General features: G+C 57.7%; 1 protein-coding gene across 2 annotated transcripts in view; it reads right to left on the reverse strand.

The window, feature by feature from the left end:
- ITPR3 (inositol 1,4,5-trisphosphate receptor type 3) overlaps nucleotides 1–11611 on the reverse strand; it is a 50290-nt gene extending 38679 nt beyond the window's left edge. For both annotated transcript variants that reach the window (XM_064472400.1, XM_064472399.1), the window contains exons 1-2: nucleotides 11597–11611; nucleotides 3882–4348 (exon numbers count right to left, since the gene is read on the reverse strand). In XM_064472400.1, coding sequence (XP_064328470.1) covers nucleotides 3882–3970 — 89 coding nt within the window. In that variant the 5' untranslated portion in view covers nucleotides 3971–4348; nucleotides 11597–11611. The remainder of the gene's footprint in view (nucleotides 1–3881; nucleotides 4349–11596) is intronic.
- Nucleotides 11612–14858: the final 3247 nt, after the last annotated feature.

Raw genomic sequence — 14858 nt, forward strand, 5'->3', positions numbered from 1 at the left:
TGTCTGCCAGGGCTCACCGCATCACCCCGTCCATCACACTGGAGAAGGAAACAAATCAAGGTCTCCAAGCTCCGTTCCCTGCTTGGACACTGGTTTGCTTTCCCTGGATGATCCCCACAGGACATCCCACATCAGCACCTGTGCCCCCCTTTCCAGACCCAGACCCAGTCCCAAAAGTTCCCTCTCCCCAAGCACAGATCTCCCAGGAGTTACCAGCGATAGTCCCTAAGCAGCAAAGCAGACGCACGTACAAGCTCCCCGCAGTGGGGTGCCATGCCCTGGCAAAGGTGCTGCTCCGCACCCACCCCACATCCCTGACCCACGTGGCTGCTTTCGTCCCAAACTGTTTCCAGCTGCCATTTCCTTGGACACCTTTAACTTGCAGCAGCAAAGACATGAAGAAGTCAGGCAGCCTGCAGAGCCCTTCCCCACCACCCAGCCGTGACTAGCCTCGAATCAAGCCAAGAGGGAAGACCAAACCACCTTCAAGTCCCTGCATCTCACAAACTCCTCCTGGGCACTTTCCCATGTCCCCAAAACCAATTCTGGCATCCCTGATACTCCCATCCCATCCCCCCACCTCCCCTGAGGGACCGTGTCGCTCCCAGGGTGCTGAGCAGCACAGCGAGGGATGCGACCAGCAGCGTGGCTGCCCTCAGCCCAGTTCCCCAACACCTTGGGGTGCTGCTGCTTTACAGCAGCCAGCTCTCACCCAGCCTTCCCATGGGAATTCTTAAGTAACCTCCTCCTTTTGGGCTGTCTTTAGCGTTTTAGCTGGTTTGGGTATTTTGGCTCAGTGTTCCCCCACCTAGTCCAGCCCTTGAGCACACAGGAGTACTCCCCACCCTTCGGCGCGATGTTTTTCCTCCTTAAGAGCAAACGCCCACTGCAGAGAGGGTGTGCAGGAGGAAGGGTTTGTGCCCCGTGGCCTTCGACAGTGCGATTTGGGGGACTGGGAGCAGAGGAGGCTCAGCTGGGGATTGCAGGGCGCCTGCCTGCCCCCCCCCCCATCATCCTCAGCAAGTTCCTTATACAAAAGGGGGAAAGCACTTTAAATAAATTGAGGCTTAGTATTAATAAGGGACCTGCATCTTCTTCCTTGCAGCTTTTCAAGGCATCCCACTGAACATGGGACACTTGTCTGATAAGGGAAGTCTGATGCTGTGCGAGTGGCCAGTCCAGCCCCCAGGTACCCCCACGCACCCAGGGCTCAAGGGAAAGCTGCTGCTTTCGTGGCGGAGCTGCCAGGAGCCCGGCCAGCTCCTGCAAACGATGGCACCCAGTCCCTCTGAAGGCGAGGGTGGTGAGAGCAGCCAGTGTCCCATGTGCTGGCTCAGTCCTGGATGAGACCCTTCCCAGCCCATTTCCCCGCAGACCAAGGCAGGGCTCCCAGACCCGCTGCTTCGGGGCCAGACACCAGTGACAAAGCACTGGGATTAATGGGTTTAATGCGAAGTAAAAGCTGCAGCAGAGCCAGGCAGGAGGACGCATCCCCAGCGGGCACCCTGCCTCCTTCCCCACGCTCTCACCAGACACCCTTCCCCAGCCTCTCCAGGCATTTTGCCACTGTGGCCACAGAGAGCTCAGTGCAAGTGGCTCCAAACTCCGCTGCACCTCTCGCCAGTGGTGCATCCCGAGCACAGACAGAGCGAGCCCTTTGTGTCCTGCAGCACCTCCTGTAAGCACCACCGGCTTGGTATTTAGTTGACATTCACACCTGCATCAGCCAGGACACCCCAGAGACCCCAGCAGCGCGCTCAGGAGGAGCTCACTGCCCCGCCAGCGCGCTCGCACAGGGATGTCACGGCACCGGGGTACATCCCTTAACGTGACACTTGTGACCAGCACCTGGAGACACTCCGTATCATCCCATATAGACAGAGGATCCCACCGCAGACCCTCAGCGATCCCACAGCCAAACCCTGTCCCCCTGCGAGGAAGGATGGAGGGAGCATGTCTGGCAGGGTGCTCGAGTGGGGCTGGCAGAGCTATTTGACTTGCAAATGAGCTAAATAAGGTCCTAAGCTGTGGCAGGAGGGCTAGGGAGAAGCATTCACTGTGAGTCACCCAGTCCCTTATTGCAGGAGTGATTTAAGGTGTGGTTGGGTCTCCCAAGTCGCAGGACACAAGGGAAAACAATTTCAGAAGGCGTGAAACGACCCAGAGAAAGCAGAACACTGGGAAAGCAGGGTTGCCCAGCAAAAGCCACGCTCAGACCTGGGATAAGAGGCTCTCCAAGCAAGCCCTGCTTTTCAGATGCTTATAAGTAAGTCTAGAGAAGCACCCATCAAAAAGGGGGACCTGGGGATCAGAGGTGCAAAGGGATCAGAGGTGCAAAGAGTCTAAACACTTCTTAATTCAGCTCCTGGTGAGCCATTGGGATGCACTGCATGGGCTAATAACCAGTGTTGGGTCCCAGCGGAGCCTCCTCCAGACCCGATTTCACAGCCAGGCTGGATGGCCGCTCAGCGCTGAGCTGCCGAGTCTGCAGCCCCCGCCTCGGGACGGCTCTGGCACTGGGAGAGCGGGCCAGCTACAAGGAGACCTCTCCAAAAAGGACCATGGGGACGTCCTCCCACCCATCGAGGGAGGGTTGGCCACACACAGGCTGCATCCTGCACACGCAGGACCTTCTGCCCAACAGTGTCTAGTTGCACACACAGGGATTTCGTGCCCAGGTCTGCACCCAGAGGACCATTTCTGGGCAGCACCCCACAGCCAGTTGGAGGAAGGCTTCGGCGCGCATTAACCCAGAGGCTGCGTGTGCCCAGCGGTGGGTGCGCGAACACGTGTAGGCGAAGGTATGTACATCTCCGGTTATACATAGGCATGTGGGAACAAGTGCATTCATCACAGATTATAGAGCCGGGCAGCTCCTGCCCCAGGAATCCCATCCAAGTCAGCATTCCTGGCTGAGCTCAGCCTCTCCTACATGCAGCATGGGGCTGGTGTGCTGGCACAGACCCACGTCCACCCGCTTGGGGCTGCGGGCAAGATTTGGGTCCCTGGTTCAGGGTAAAGAAAACACCCACCCGTGCCCAGGGGCATCCAGCGGCCCTGCCAGAGCCCTCACCACAGCCGGGACACAGCCTTTTCCCATGCCACAGGGCAAACACTCCCGGCAGGATCGAGCAGCCAGCGGATGGAGACGGGCATCTCTGAAGTCTTGGCCTGGCTTTGCCCAGGTCTCGTCTCCGCAAGGCTCCCTCCCTCAGGCTGTGAGATCCCCTCGCCCATGCTGACACATCCAGCAGGGCTGTAAGGAGTCACCTCAGCCTGGACCTGGCAGTGCCCTGGTCCCCCCCAGCCCAGAGCAGCACTTGGTGGCCATCGGCACCCGTGTGTTGGTGACCCTGCAGTGATTCCCACAGATCACTGGGTGCGTGGGACCCCGAGGGGGGGACAGCTAGAGCCATCGCTGCCTGTCCCAGGGGACGGCAGCCTTCAGCCACTCCGGACGGGGCTGGAAGCACTTAATCACCCCATGTCCCAGGAGGGATCGAGGCTGCCTGAGCCACCCCGCTCAGCCACACGCACAACCCCTTCCTAACCCCACCAACTCCTCATGCTGCTTAAGCTCATTTAATCTCCCTGGGGAGATGATGCAGGAGAAACAGCTTCTGGCCACAGCTGCCGGAGAGGGTGGGCTGCAGGGTCCCTCCAGGGCCACATCCTGTCCCCAGCAGCGACCAGAGCCAGAGGAGAGCCTGGAGGGACACAGCCTCCCCTCCCCAGCACCTGTGCCCATCTTTGCCATAGCACCCAGAGCTTTTCAGCCCCTTTTCCCACCGGGCTCAGGCTCAGCACCACCTTCCCTTCCCATCCCGCCACGGTGACCAGCTGCCCCCAGGACCGGGCAGGCACGGGAACATCTCACTCACCCCAAAGTGCTGATGAAGCCATTGACGGAGCCCTCAGCGTACAGGGAGACGATGTCCCCGATGTGCAGAAAACTTGACATCTCATTCATGGTTGCCTTCGACCCCGCGCAGCGCCGCTTCTTCCCGAAGTCACCTTCCCGTGCCGAAATCCACCATGGGGCGAGCAGAGCTTGGAGGGGGGGACCTTGCTCTGGGTTTGGGGGGGCTTATCCCAGCCTGGCTTTCGCTGGCTCCCTGCGAGCGGCGAAGGGGAGCGGGACGGCAGCGAGAGCCCCGCGCGCAACTTTTACATGTGCTGTGCAGGAAGGGAGCCAGGGGAGCCGGGCAGCCGCGGGCGTGCAGCGAGGAGGAGGAGGAGGAGGAGGAGAAAAAGGAGGTTGGGGGGGGGGGGGGGGATGAAGCTCAGTTAGAGGTTTGCATGAGGTCTGTCCGGCTGTCCGTGTCTCCGTCTCTGCACAGCTTTCTACCTGCAGCCAATGGAGAGCAATCAGGAAGTCCTGCTCGAAAAAGCATGCAAGCATGCAAATATTTTTGGCCTGGGAGGAGAATTGGAGCTGCCGGGGCGGGGGGGGGGGGGCGGGGGGGGGGGGGGAGATGCCCAAAAAGAAGCCCCACCCTCTGCACCCCGCCTCCTGCCTTGACGAACGTGGAGTGGGGGGGCCCACACCCCACTGCCTTTGAGTGGCCCCCCCGACCCACCCACAGCTGCCACCCATGTGTGTCCCCCCATCTCACCTCACCACAGCCAGCCCCTGGCCCAGGGTGCTCGGACCCCACACCCCAGGACAGAGACCCCAGCTTGGTCTCCCCACCTTGCCCTTCTTCACAATGTGGAAAGGCACGGGGTGCTTTCTTGGGAGCGATGGGGGCTGTGGGGTGTTCTCCCACACCGAGGCAGAGCAGTGGGCACAGCGAGCCAGCAGCGAGTGCAGCCCCTCTCGGTATCCATCAGCAAAAGCGAGCGACCGATGCAGTTGGGATGTACCTACTCCCCCCAGCCCCCTGCACCCTCCCGCACATGGCAGAGGGAAACTGAGGCCTCCGGCTCCTGCACCCAGCCCCTGCCCCACACAGCCCCTCTCCTGCCACCCCACGTTCTTCTCTCGCCGATTGCTTCATCCCCTTCCTTGCTTTGCAGCAGGATCAGACACCAGGAGCCGCAGCCCTCCACCCCTGCTCCTACACCCCAAGAGCCACCCTTCGGCCAGCACTTTGCCCAGCCCAGGGCAGGCACAGGCATCCTGCACCACCCTGAGCAGGGAAAGCCCCAGGTGAGGACAAGGCGGCTCTCGCTGGATTTTGCTGCCCCAGGCGAGCACTTGTGGCTTCCTGAAGCCCAGCTGCCTCCTGCCAGCGTGCCGCTCCCAAGCTGGACCAGTTCATCCCAGCTTCGCCTCTCGCCACCCCTGTCCCTCTCCTGCCCCCGCTCCGTCACCCAAACCCTCACACTGCTCAATGCACAAGCTTTGCCCCTGCACCCTCAAACCAGGGCGACGCCCCAGCTGCCATCCCCAGCCCTGTCCAGCCTGACAGTGCTGCGGGGGTCACCCAGCACCCATCGCTGCTGCACCCGGCCCACCCATCAGCACCAGGAGCCGTGAGCAGGAAGGAGCACCCCCACCCGCTGAAGCCCACCCAGTCCCTGCAGCCCATCAGGAGCCTTTCCTCAGTCAACCCAACTCCACAGGGCCAGGGTAGCAGCTCCAGCCTCCCAGTATAACACTGGTGGAAAAGGACCACATCCTCAGAGCATCTTCTGGACAGCAGAAGTGCCCTAGTTCCTCACTTTAATTAAAACTTGCCTGCTGTAAAAACAATATTGGAAGGAAAAAAAAAAAAGCATGATGCTTTTCTCATTTATTTCCCTCCTGTCCTCTTTTCTCGCAAACAAACACACAGGTTTCAGGAATATAAACCTTGCCCTAAATAGTGATTTTTTTTTCCACTAGGAAACGGACAGGTCCCCTGGCAGAACAAAGGGAAAAAAATTAGTGCAATTCCTCCGGGGGAGATGTGAATTCAGGTCCATCAGGATTAGCTGCGTTTTCAGCACAGGACAAATTTAGAAGCCTTTATCTCAGGGCAACAGAGGGGGAAAAGAGAAGATCATAAGAAAAAAAAAAAAAAAAAACAACCTTGCTGCTGTTAAAAGCAAATGAAGGTTTCACAACAGGAGCTCAAAAAAAGCCCCCAAGGAATCAAAGACCAAAACTTTGTGCACACATCAGCCGCTCTGAACTACGGCGCGAGCAGCATCTCAGCCGAGGGCACCGCAGTGTGCTCGTGCCCACACCGGTTCCACCAGCCTTGCTGGGCACAGCTGGGCAGACACCACCTCTCCCAGCCTGGCCCAAACCGGCTTTCCCATGCGCCCGTCCTCCCCTGACCCCAGGGACGGCTCATGCTTGCAGAGCGCCAAGCAGTAAAAATCATCTGGAAGTGCAAAAAACCCATCACGATAAACAAACAGCCATCTGGCTGGGTTTTTCCCACCCAGGAGAACGGGGAGCAGCAAGACAAAACCACTTGAAGTCTCCTTCCCATCCCAGTGCAGGAGGCAGCCCCCTCCCTGCGCTCGGGGCGGTGGAAACCACATCCAGCCCGTGCTCAGGGCTGAACGTCCCAGCTCAGCTCAGTTGAGGATGAGGAACCTAAAATGTTTCAGGGGTGCACCCCTGCCTGCCCTGCACCCTGGGGATGGTGGCATTATGTCTCCCTGACTTCAAATCCTCTCCGGATGGAGCTGGGATGGATGAAACCCTCCCCATCGTCCGGCCCTGGGAGGGCAAAGCACACTTCCAGCTCCCTGGCCAAGCAGCTGGGACACGACAGCTCTGCCCCTGTGGTGGGCACAATTAGGGACCCCCAGCGCCTGCCAGCCAATGTTTGCAGAGCTTGGGCAGCAGCACGGACAGGTGGCTTCTAGGAAGAAAAAGTGCCTTCCTCCTGTGTCTCAGTCACTCTCAGCTGCCCCCAACATAGCCATGACCACACTGAGCCATCACGCTGCCCACCCTGTGCACCCTGACTCTGTGCAGGGTCTCTGGGCTGCCCCCAGCCGCAGGGACATCTTGTGCCTGGGGTCAGACCCCAAAATACTTGAGGAGCTGTAAACAGCGTGCAGCCCTCAGGTGAGCGAGCAACCCTGGCTGTGGGGATGCTCATAGACACACGCAGCAGGGCGGCCACCTCGCTGTGCCAGTGCTCACTCCCCCAGGCCCTGGGGAGATAGAGGAGTTAAAAATAAGAGCGTTTCCTTCCTTACCCCCTACTTCAAGCCACGTGATAAATAAAAACTGGGAGTTTCTGCCTCCTAGAGAGGAAGCGGCTGCAAAGAGGCAGCCGGTGAGTCAGTCCAGCAGCCGTCATCCCCATCCCTAAGGCACAGCCTCCATCTCTGGCAGGGCTGGAGCCACATTCCTTTCACATGTTGAAATTGCTCCTTTGCAGGCAATTGCTCCAACTGCAGGGCCACCTCCCTCCCCCGGCCCCCCAGCCCTGTCCACAGGACACTCCTTTGGCAAAAGCTCCCCTCTACCTGCACACCCTTCCCACGATGGCTCTTGGCAGCGAGCACCCCCCAACCTGGCTTCCCAACCATGCCACAGCCCTCCGACAGGACCACAGCCCCCCAGGCCTGGACAGGAGCCTGGCTGCAGCTCAAGTTTGTCCAGATGCTTTGGGAGCAAATATATCGCTGATGGAGAGGATGGCGAGCAGGGAAGCTGGCTGGGGAGGCAGACGGGTTAGTGGTACCCAAGCAGCATCCTTGCACTCTGTCAGGTCCCCATCTGGCTTTTGCACGAGCCTCCTTGGGCACCCAGAATAAATGCCGGGAACTCATGGGTGAAGCCACTTGGAAGAGAGCAGCAAAAAAATAACTGTAGCCTTCTTTGTTTGGGGAGGAGGAAGAGAGACACTCAGTCCCTTGTCTGTGAGCAGAGCAGGGAGCAGGAAGGCTCTGCTGACAGTTGCACATAAGAGGGGGATTCTTTAGCCAGGAGGCGAGTTTGCCCCTTCGCCTTGCTGGCTCCGGGTGCGCCCTGACCCCGCTGCTGCCTATGGAACTAGCACAAAGGCTGTCGGGGCTCTGTATGGTGCTTTTCACACTGCTGCACCATCCTCCCACCCCAGCCACCCCACAGAGAGCAGCAGAGTTGAGCCAGGACTGACTCCAGGCTACAGCTATCAAAAAAAATAAAAAAAAAGAAAAAAGTGGTGACGGGGGCTTATTTTAATGTTGGGTTTGCTTCTGGGTGAGGATTTCAGAGCCCAGACTATGCCACTGAAAAAAAATTGCTCCTTGGTGCAGAAGATGCTACGTGCATCTGCAGTGATGAGGGTTAGACCCCAAACCTGCTTTGCTTGAGCTGCAAACCCAAACCCCAAACCTTCCCCCCAGCAGCCATTTCAAAGGTGACCCAAGGTCTGCGGGGGCAGAGCTGAAACCTCCTCGTGTTACTTCATTAACCGATAGAGACGAGGGCCAGTTCCCTCCTGCCTGTCCCATCTGTGCCTCCGCTCGCGCCTGGCCGTCTCCGACTGTGGCTGTGCCAACAGTCTCACGGGAGCAGCCACACTCCCCCAAAATAGCTCTCAGACTGGATGACTTTGGCCCACATCCTCAAAGGTATTGAGGCTCCGGGTTACCTCGGAGAACCTGAGCCGCCGTCCGCGCAGGGGTGGCAGGACATGGCCTAGGAAGGAGAAGACACTGGTGCACACGTGGTTCCCCTTGGACCGACCCTCACCGTGCACGGGAGGATGCCCACACGCTGGTCCTACCCCGACATGACAGAAAGGAGAGAGGAGGCCGTAAAAAAAATAGGGCAAAATAGAGCATTTCCTCCAGTCCCACGCTTGCTCCTTGCCCACCCTCCTGCCCCCATGTCCAAGCCCACGGGTGGGTGCATCCCACCCCGAGGATGGGCAGGGCGAGCAGCGGGAGATGGGAAGAGAGGAAGGACCCCCCCCCGCCCTCCCTCCCTGAGAAGGGTTAAGCGACGCTCGCATTGAAGACACTTTGTACTTGGATTTAAAAATACAGCCAAAGCCCCGGTGGCTCAGCTCCGTGCAAGTTGCAGGTATATTTCCACACTTGAGCCAATAACCTTCCCCGAAGGAAATTTAGGCTTTTTATGATTAAAAGGGGAAAAAATAATAGTGGGGAATTAAATATAGTACAGAACGAGAGAACAATTAGCAGTTGCCGTTAGCGACACCGGGCCAAGTTTGGGACAAACGCTGTGGTTGTCTGGAGAACAGCCGGGCTGGGGACAGCCACTGGCACGGCCAGGAGATACGGGAATGGGCCGGGTGCTTGGGGCAGGGAGGGACTCTCGGTCCTTGGCAGGTGGCCCTCGGGAGCCCAGACCCATGCCAGCAGCCTGCCAGCACTGGCCACACCTCATGGGCATGATTTCCCCCCCCCCGCCACCTTCACTTTATCAAAAGCAAATGGAAGTGTTTGCACAGGCTTGTAGCTTCCCTAATAAGCAAACACAGGTTAATTTTGGAGTGGAGCAGGGGCTGGGGCTGCCAGCCATACCCTTGCCATGGGACAGGGTGGCAGCCAGTGGCAGGGACAGAACGGGCGAGGGAAGAGCCCCATGCCCCATTCCCATCCCTTCTGGGGCATTGCCCAAGAGAATCTGCATTGCACAACCCTCCCTGGCTCGGCTGGGCATCCACTGCCCTGCACGTTCCTGATGGCCTGTGTGCAGCTACCATGCAAACTCCTCCACAGTTGCACAACCATTTTTCTCCAAATTAGCCAATTTTTTACCCACTACAGTCATGCCCACGTGAGAGCATCACTAACGGCTTTGCTGGCTCATCTCCAAGGGCACACGCTAAATCCCAGGCAAAGCCTCCTGTTATTTCCCCAAGCCCTCCTCGCTCCTGCACTTCAGGGCAGGGACCCAGACTAGGCTGCCTCGCACGGTCCCCATCGGCGGGCAGATTTTCAAGAGCAGCCAGCAGCTCCATTGTAACCCTGAGCACTGCTGGAATCAGACCACACCAGGGTGTCTCAGCCCCTGGGAAATCTGGAGGGATCCACTGCAAACCAAGCTCCAGCACAGAGGAGCCAGCGGCACAGCCTCTTCTTTCAATGGCTCTTTTGGAGATGGATTACCATGCTGAGCAGCGTTTCCTCTGCCTCCAAGTGGACCACGCAGGCCCTCTTGCCTGGCTTGTGGTCAACGCGCAGCGATGAATGAACAACACATCTTATCGGAGAACAGACGGGAAATGCACTCCAGCTACAGCCCGGGATGGGCACGCTGCCCACCTCCGCGCGCTGCCAGCGGCAGGACAGGCTCCAGCTCCATCCCGCCACATCCAAGCTAGGGACGGGGATGCTCCGCTGAGCTGGGTTTAAACAGGGTGCACTACTGCACCCAGTCCGGCTCCTCTTGGGGTGGGTCCGGTCTGAAGGGTGCAGGGAGATGTGGGCACATCACAAAGAGGAGAAGGGACAGAGCACAGGGGAGCTGGCTTCCCACTACAGACCTGTCCTGCCCTGGCCTCCATTTCTCCCTGTAAAGTTTCATATAAAATGGCTGATCTGAGGTTCTTCCCTCCTCCCCGGCTTTTTGAGACACGTTAGTGCCAATCAGCCTAATTACAGTCTTCGCTGAGATAACCACATGCTTTCCTGCTGAATGACAGGCTGGGTTACCATGTGGCTCAGGGCCAGGACCAGCTGCCTCCTGTCTGGGCCAGGCCACCGCCTCCATCACAGCGGTCGCATCCCCGAGGGATGGGGGGGACAAGCAGGCGCTGCTCCCCCCCCGGCGAGGGTGTGCTGAGAACAGGAGCATGCAGGCAGCCCTGCCTGCAGGAGCCCAGCCGCCGCAGCCCGCGCTTGCAGTTGGTTTTATGGGCTCCCTTAATGTGACAATGAAAGGAAACACGCTGCGAGCGTGGCCGGGCTGCTACACGGGTGTTACAGCTCCGAGATCAAAGGAGATGCTCGGGGCGAACCGGGCGATGCTGCAGCGCAGGCAGCTGTGTGCCCTGTGGGAGGGGGGTCCCACACTGCGCTGTACCCCCTTCCTAGCACTATGAGTGAGGGGTGCCCCGGGCACCCGGCACAGCCTGCTGCCACCTCAAACGGGGGCCCAGCTACAGCGCAGGATTCTGGGAGAGTTTCTGTGCAGGCAGCACGGCGAGGGCTGGGTCTGCACGTGGGGTCTCCCCGTGCTCCCAGCTGGGGTCAGAGCACCCCCATCACGGGGGGACACAGGTGCTCCATACAGCAAGTCCCACGCGGGGCTCGGTACCCTTTAGCGTGGGGCTCCCAGCACGGACACTCTGGGGGGAGGCGAGGGTGAGGAGCAGGGCTCTGCCCCCGCCCCGGGCAGGGAGGCTGCATACGAACCGAGCTAAGCCTGGCCTGGGGCAGCAAAACATCCACAGCAGGAGCACGGGGTGGGACCGGCTGCCAGGGCTGGACATACAGGGGCACCCTCAGAGACAGCCAGCACCCAAGTTACACCAGCCCAGGCTGCAAAACACGTTTTTGCTTTCATCCCAGGGGAGCTGCGTGCTCCCTCTCCTCTCGTCCAGGCTCCGCACAGCATGGGGGAAGCAAACCCAGCACGGGGGGAGCACCTTCCAGGCTCACACCCCTCTTGCATATGCCCCAGTACAGCAAACCCCCAATGCCCCAGCTGCTTTACCAAAGACCCCCCCGCAGCGTGAGTACTCACAGTGCAGGACCCACCGCGGTCAGGCACCGCAGACCCCATCGGCCCGGAGCTGCATCAGCCCAGGCTGCCAGGAGGAAATTCCAACCCCCCCGGCCCCATGGGAAATGCCCCCCTGGCTCCCTCCCCTTTAAAGGCTCCCCACCCACCGCTGCAATTAAGGGCTGGGGTGGGCTCACTTAGGTGTTGCTGGACCAGAGAATGGGGCTTTTCAGTTTCTTCCTGCTTAAAATTTACTCAGCAAAGAGAGAAAGGAAAGATGGGGGGTGCAGTAGCGGTGCCTCATCAGACACGTTTCCACCTCGCAGGGATGGATGTCGCAGGTGAGGGACGTCCTTGCTCCCAAACCCATCTCATCATGCTGGAGGGTGAAGAGAGGCTGGATGCAAACCCCAGCAGCAATCGGCTTTGTGGTTGACAAAGCCCTGCGGTGGGTCCAAAAGCTTCTGGGGAGGAAACAGTCCAAACAACACCAGGCGGGTTGATAATAACCAGCCTGAGATCTGATTTCAAGGGACTGGCCGTATCCAGTTCTGAGAATAACACTTGCTGGGTGTGATCAAGGGAGCGCCGGGCTTGGCGAGAGCAGGAGAAAGTTGGCTGCTCTGTCGGCTTCTCGCCCAGCACGGCCACGTGCATCGGTCCAGCCCGAGTTCCTGCAGCAGGATACATGCAGAAGCAGTGCTGGAAGACCCGGACATCCTCGTGTCCTGGAGATCAGTGTGCACCTCCTTGGGATGAGTCACGCTGCTGTGCCAGCGCTGTTCGTTAGACAACTTCCACCAGCACAGAGGAATGCACTGAACAAAGACCCAAAATCCCTGTTTGTTGTAGAGGGAAGAGTTAGTCATGCTTGTGCTCCATGCTGCTGAGTCACCCAGCAGCCACGGAGCCGTGGGATAAGGGACTGGAGAGGGTGGGAGCGACTGTTTACTGACTTTACATGTAAATCAATCAGGAGGTTGTGATGATGCCGTAAACCAAGACAGTCACAAGCTGAGAGGGAAGAGGAATGGTTGGGCAGAGTTTATAGCTGTTAAAGAAAAGAAAAAAGGAATCATAGAGGTATTTTATTTGCAGGACTGGAGCTGGCTTTAAAAATTATAGGTAACATTATATTGCGTTTTATATACCACCAACAGACCCAAAAGCTCTTTTATATGCTGCGGCAGATGCAGCTCCTTCCTGCCTGATTCAGAACAGCAGCTGGGCCACGATTTCTGAAGGCATCAGCATCTCGGCTGGGGCTGCGGAAAGGCAGCTGTAACTGGGCAGCTGATGGCTTGAAAACCCATCCAGGCAGTCCCCGGAGCAGTGCTAGTTCAGCACAGCTAATGAACAGCCCATGCAGAGCCAGGATGCAATTGCTTTCTTGGATTTTTAGACTGCGACACAAAGCTTGTTTGTGGTGGTAAAGCGGAGTTTTCTTTATCATGGACACCAGCTTAACATCTAGCATTTAATTTTAAAACCAAAGGCTCAAGTCTCCAATGACTGATGTTTCCTTTGATCAAAATCATGGCTCTGGCAGGCGAAATGCCCCAACGCCGCTGGGAGGGAGACGTGAGCAGCACGCAGCCGCTTCGCAGCGCCTGGCACGGCCCCGTGCAGGACACGCTGGCTGGAAATGCTGCGCTGGATTTCTCCGGTGAGGTCAGGCCACCAGTTTTTGTTCCTTGTCCTGGCTAAGAGCATCTCTGGGGCTCTGCCGGCAGCGTGCTGGGGTTTGCCCGGGTCTCTGCTGCTTCACCCAAGGCATCCCTCTGGGAGGGCTATGGACGGGTGCAAATAGAAAATAGGCATATCTGTAGCCTACACCCACAAAAGGATTTGAATCACTCTTGAACATAAAGCAGGAACTATATCTGCTTGTAAAAGTAGCCCCTGCTTCCATGCGCTCAGCCCATGACATGGGAATTTCCTACCCGCGGCCGTCTCGGCTGCTTGCCTCCAGAGCTTGAATCATTTCTCTCATTGGACGCAGAAGTCGGAGGATTTCCTTGAAAATAGAGTCTTTGTTTGGCAAATATTTCTCCCATCTGGTCCTGGGCTGTGAGCGCTCTTTGTTGATTAAATGACAATCTCTTTCTCAGCCAGCGCGATACCATCAGCAGAGAGAGAGGACTTCTGAGGCCCGTCTGAATTGCCAGGGAAGGGCCCGTGCCTGTGCAGACGCCCTGCGTGGAGGAAGTGCTGCGTGTGTTAGAGAACAGGTTTGTTTTTTAAAAAATACCAGGCTACATCCTTAGCGGTTTCAAATTTGGGGCACAGAACGTTGAGCTCTTCTGTGATATTAGAGTACCTGAAATAACAGGAGCTTAGGCTGGAGGCGATCTCCTAGAACCTCCCAGCCGCCATCATAATACAAATGGGTCGTAATAAAAAATAAATTAGTGTGAGTCCACAGAAGCCAGCAGAGCTCTATCCCTTTCAGGGGCTGAGGATCCAGATGAATATTTCATCTAAAACATTCTATTATGTTGGCTCATATCATTGTAATATCCGAGTGTCTCACATTTGTAATGCAACTTTACAACAGCTTTGTGAGACCTGGAAATCTCAGATTGAAAATTATTTCAGGCACCGGCCGTCTATTTTACTCCGTGTTGGTGCAGCATCTTGCACAAGGGAATCCATGACTAGGGCTTCGTGGTGCTCCTGAAGACGCAGAATAAGCAGAGCACGACCACGTGTCTCAGGACACCGTTGCCCCGAAGCGCAGGGCGATGCAGGATATTGGACTGAGCCTCCCAGTGCCAGAGCGGTCCCGCTGGCCCATCCTCCTCCGCAGCTGGAAGGGCCGCAGCAGCCAGAGCACTCCAGCACTGGATCATCATCTTCTGTCAATGCATGGGAAGACAACAAGGTTTGCAGAGGCTTTGCTATCTCACAGGGTTTGTGAGCAGCCTCGCTTGCTCTAGCACCACATCAGTGTTTGTAAACAACCTTCTTAAAATACGCCAAGCAGGATGTGGGAGCGTCACGTGAACCAGCAGCTTCTTGTCAAGGCAACGGGCCCAACTCTGCCCTCAAAGGGTAGAGCAGAATAACTCACCAAGCTCATTTCTACCAGCCGGCCCCGAGCATCGCCAAGGACAGCTCAGCATAGGCATCTCCACTTCCCACCTACGCAGTGGGAACAGCACAGGGACAAGGACCGTGCTGACCAGGGATGCTCAGATGCTATGGAAATGACTTGCTCCCTCTGCCAGACCTAATTTAGCAGACGACACCAGCTGCTTCCCAAAGAGGTGCACATAACCCT

Source organism: Phalacrocorax carbo, chromosome 23 (genome assembly GCF_963921805.1).
Source record: "Phalacrocorax carbo chromosome 23, bPhaCar2.1, whole genome shotgun sequence".
Classification (NCBI taxonomy): domain Eukaryota; kingdom Metazoa; phylum Chordata; class Aves; order Suliformes; family Phalacrocoracidae; genus Phalacrocorax; species Phalacrocorax carbo.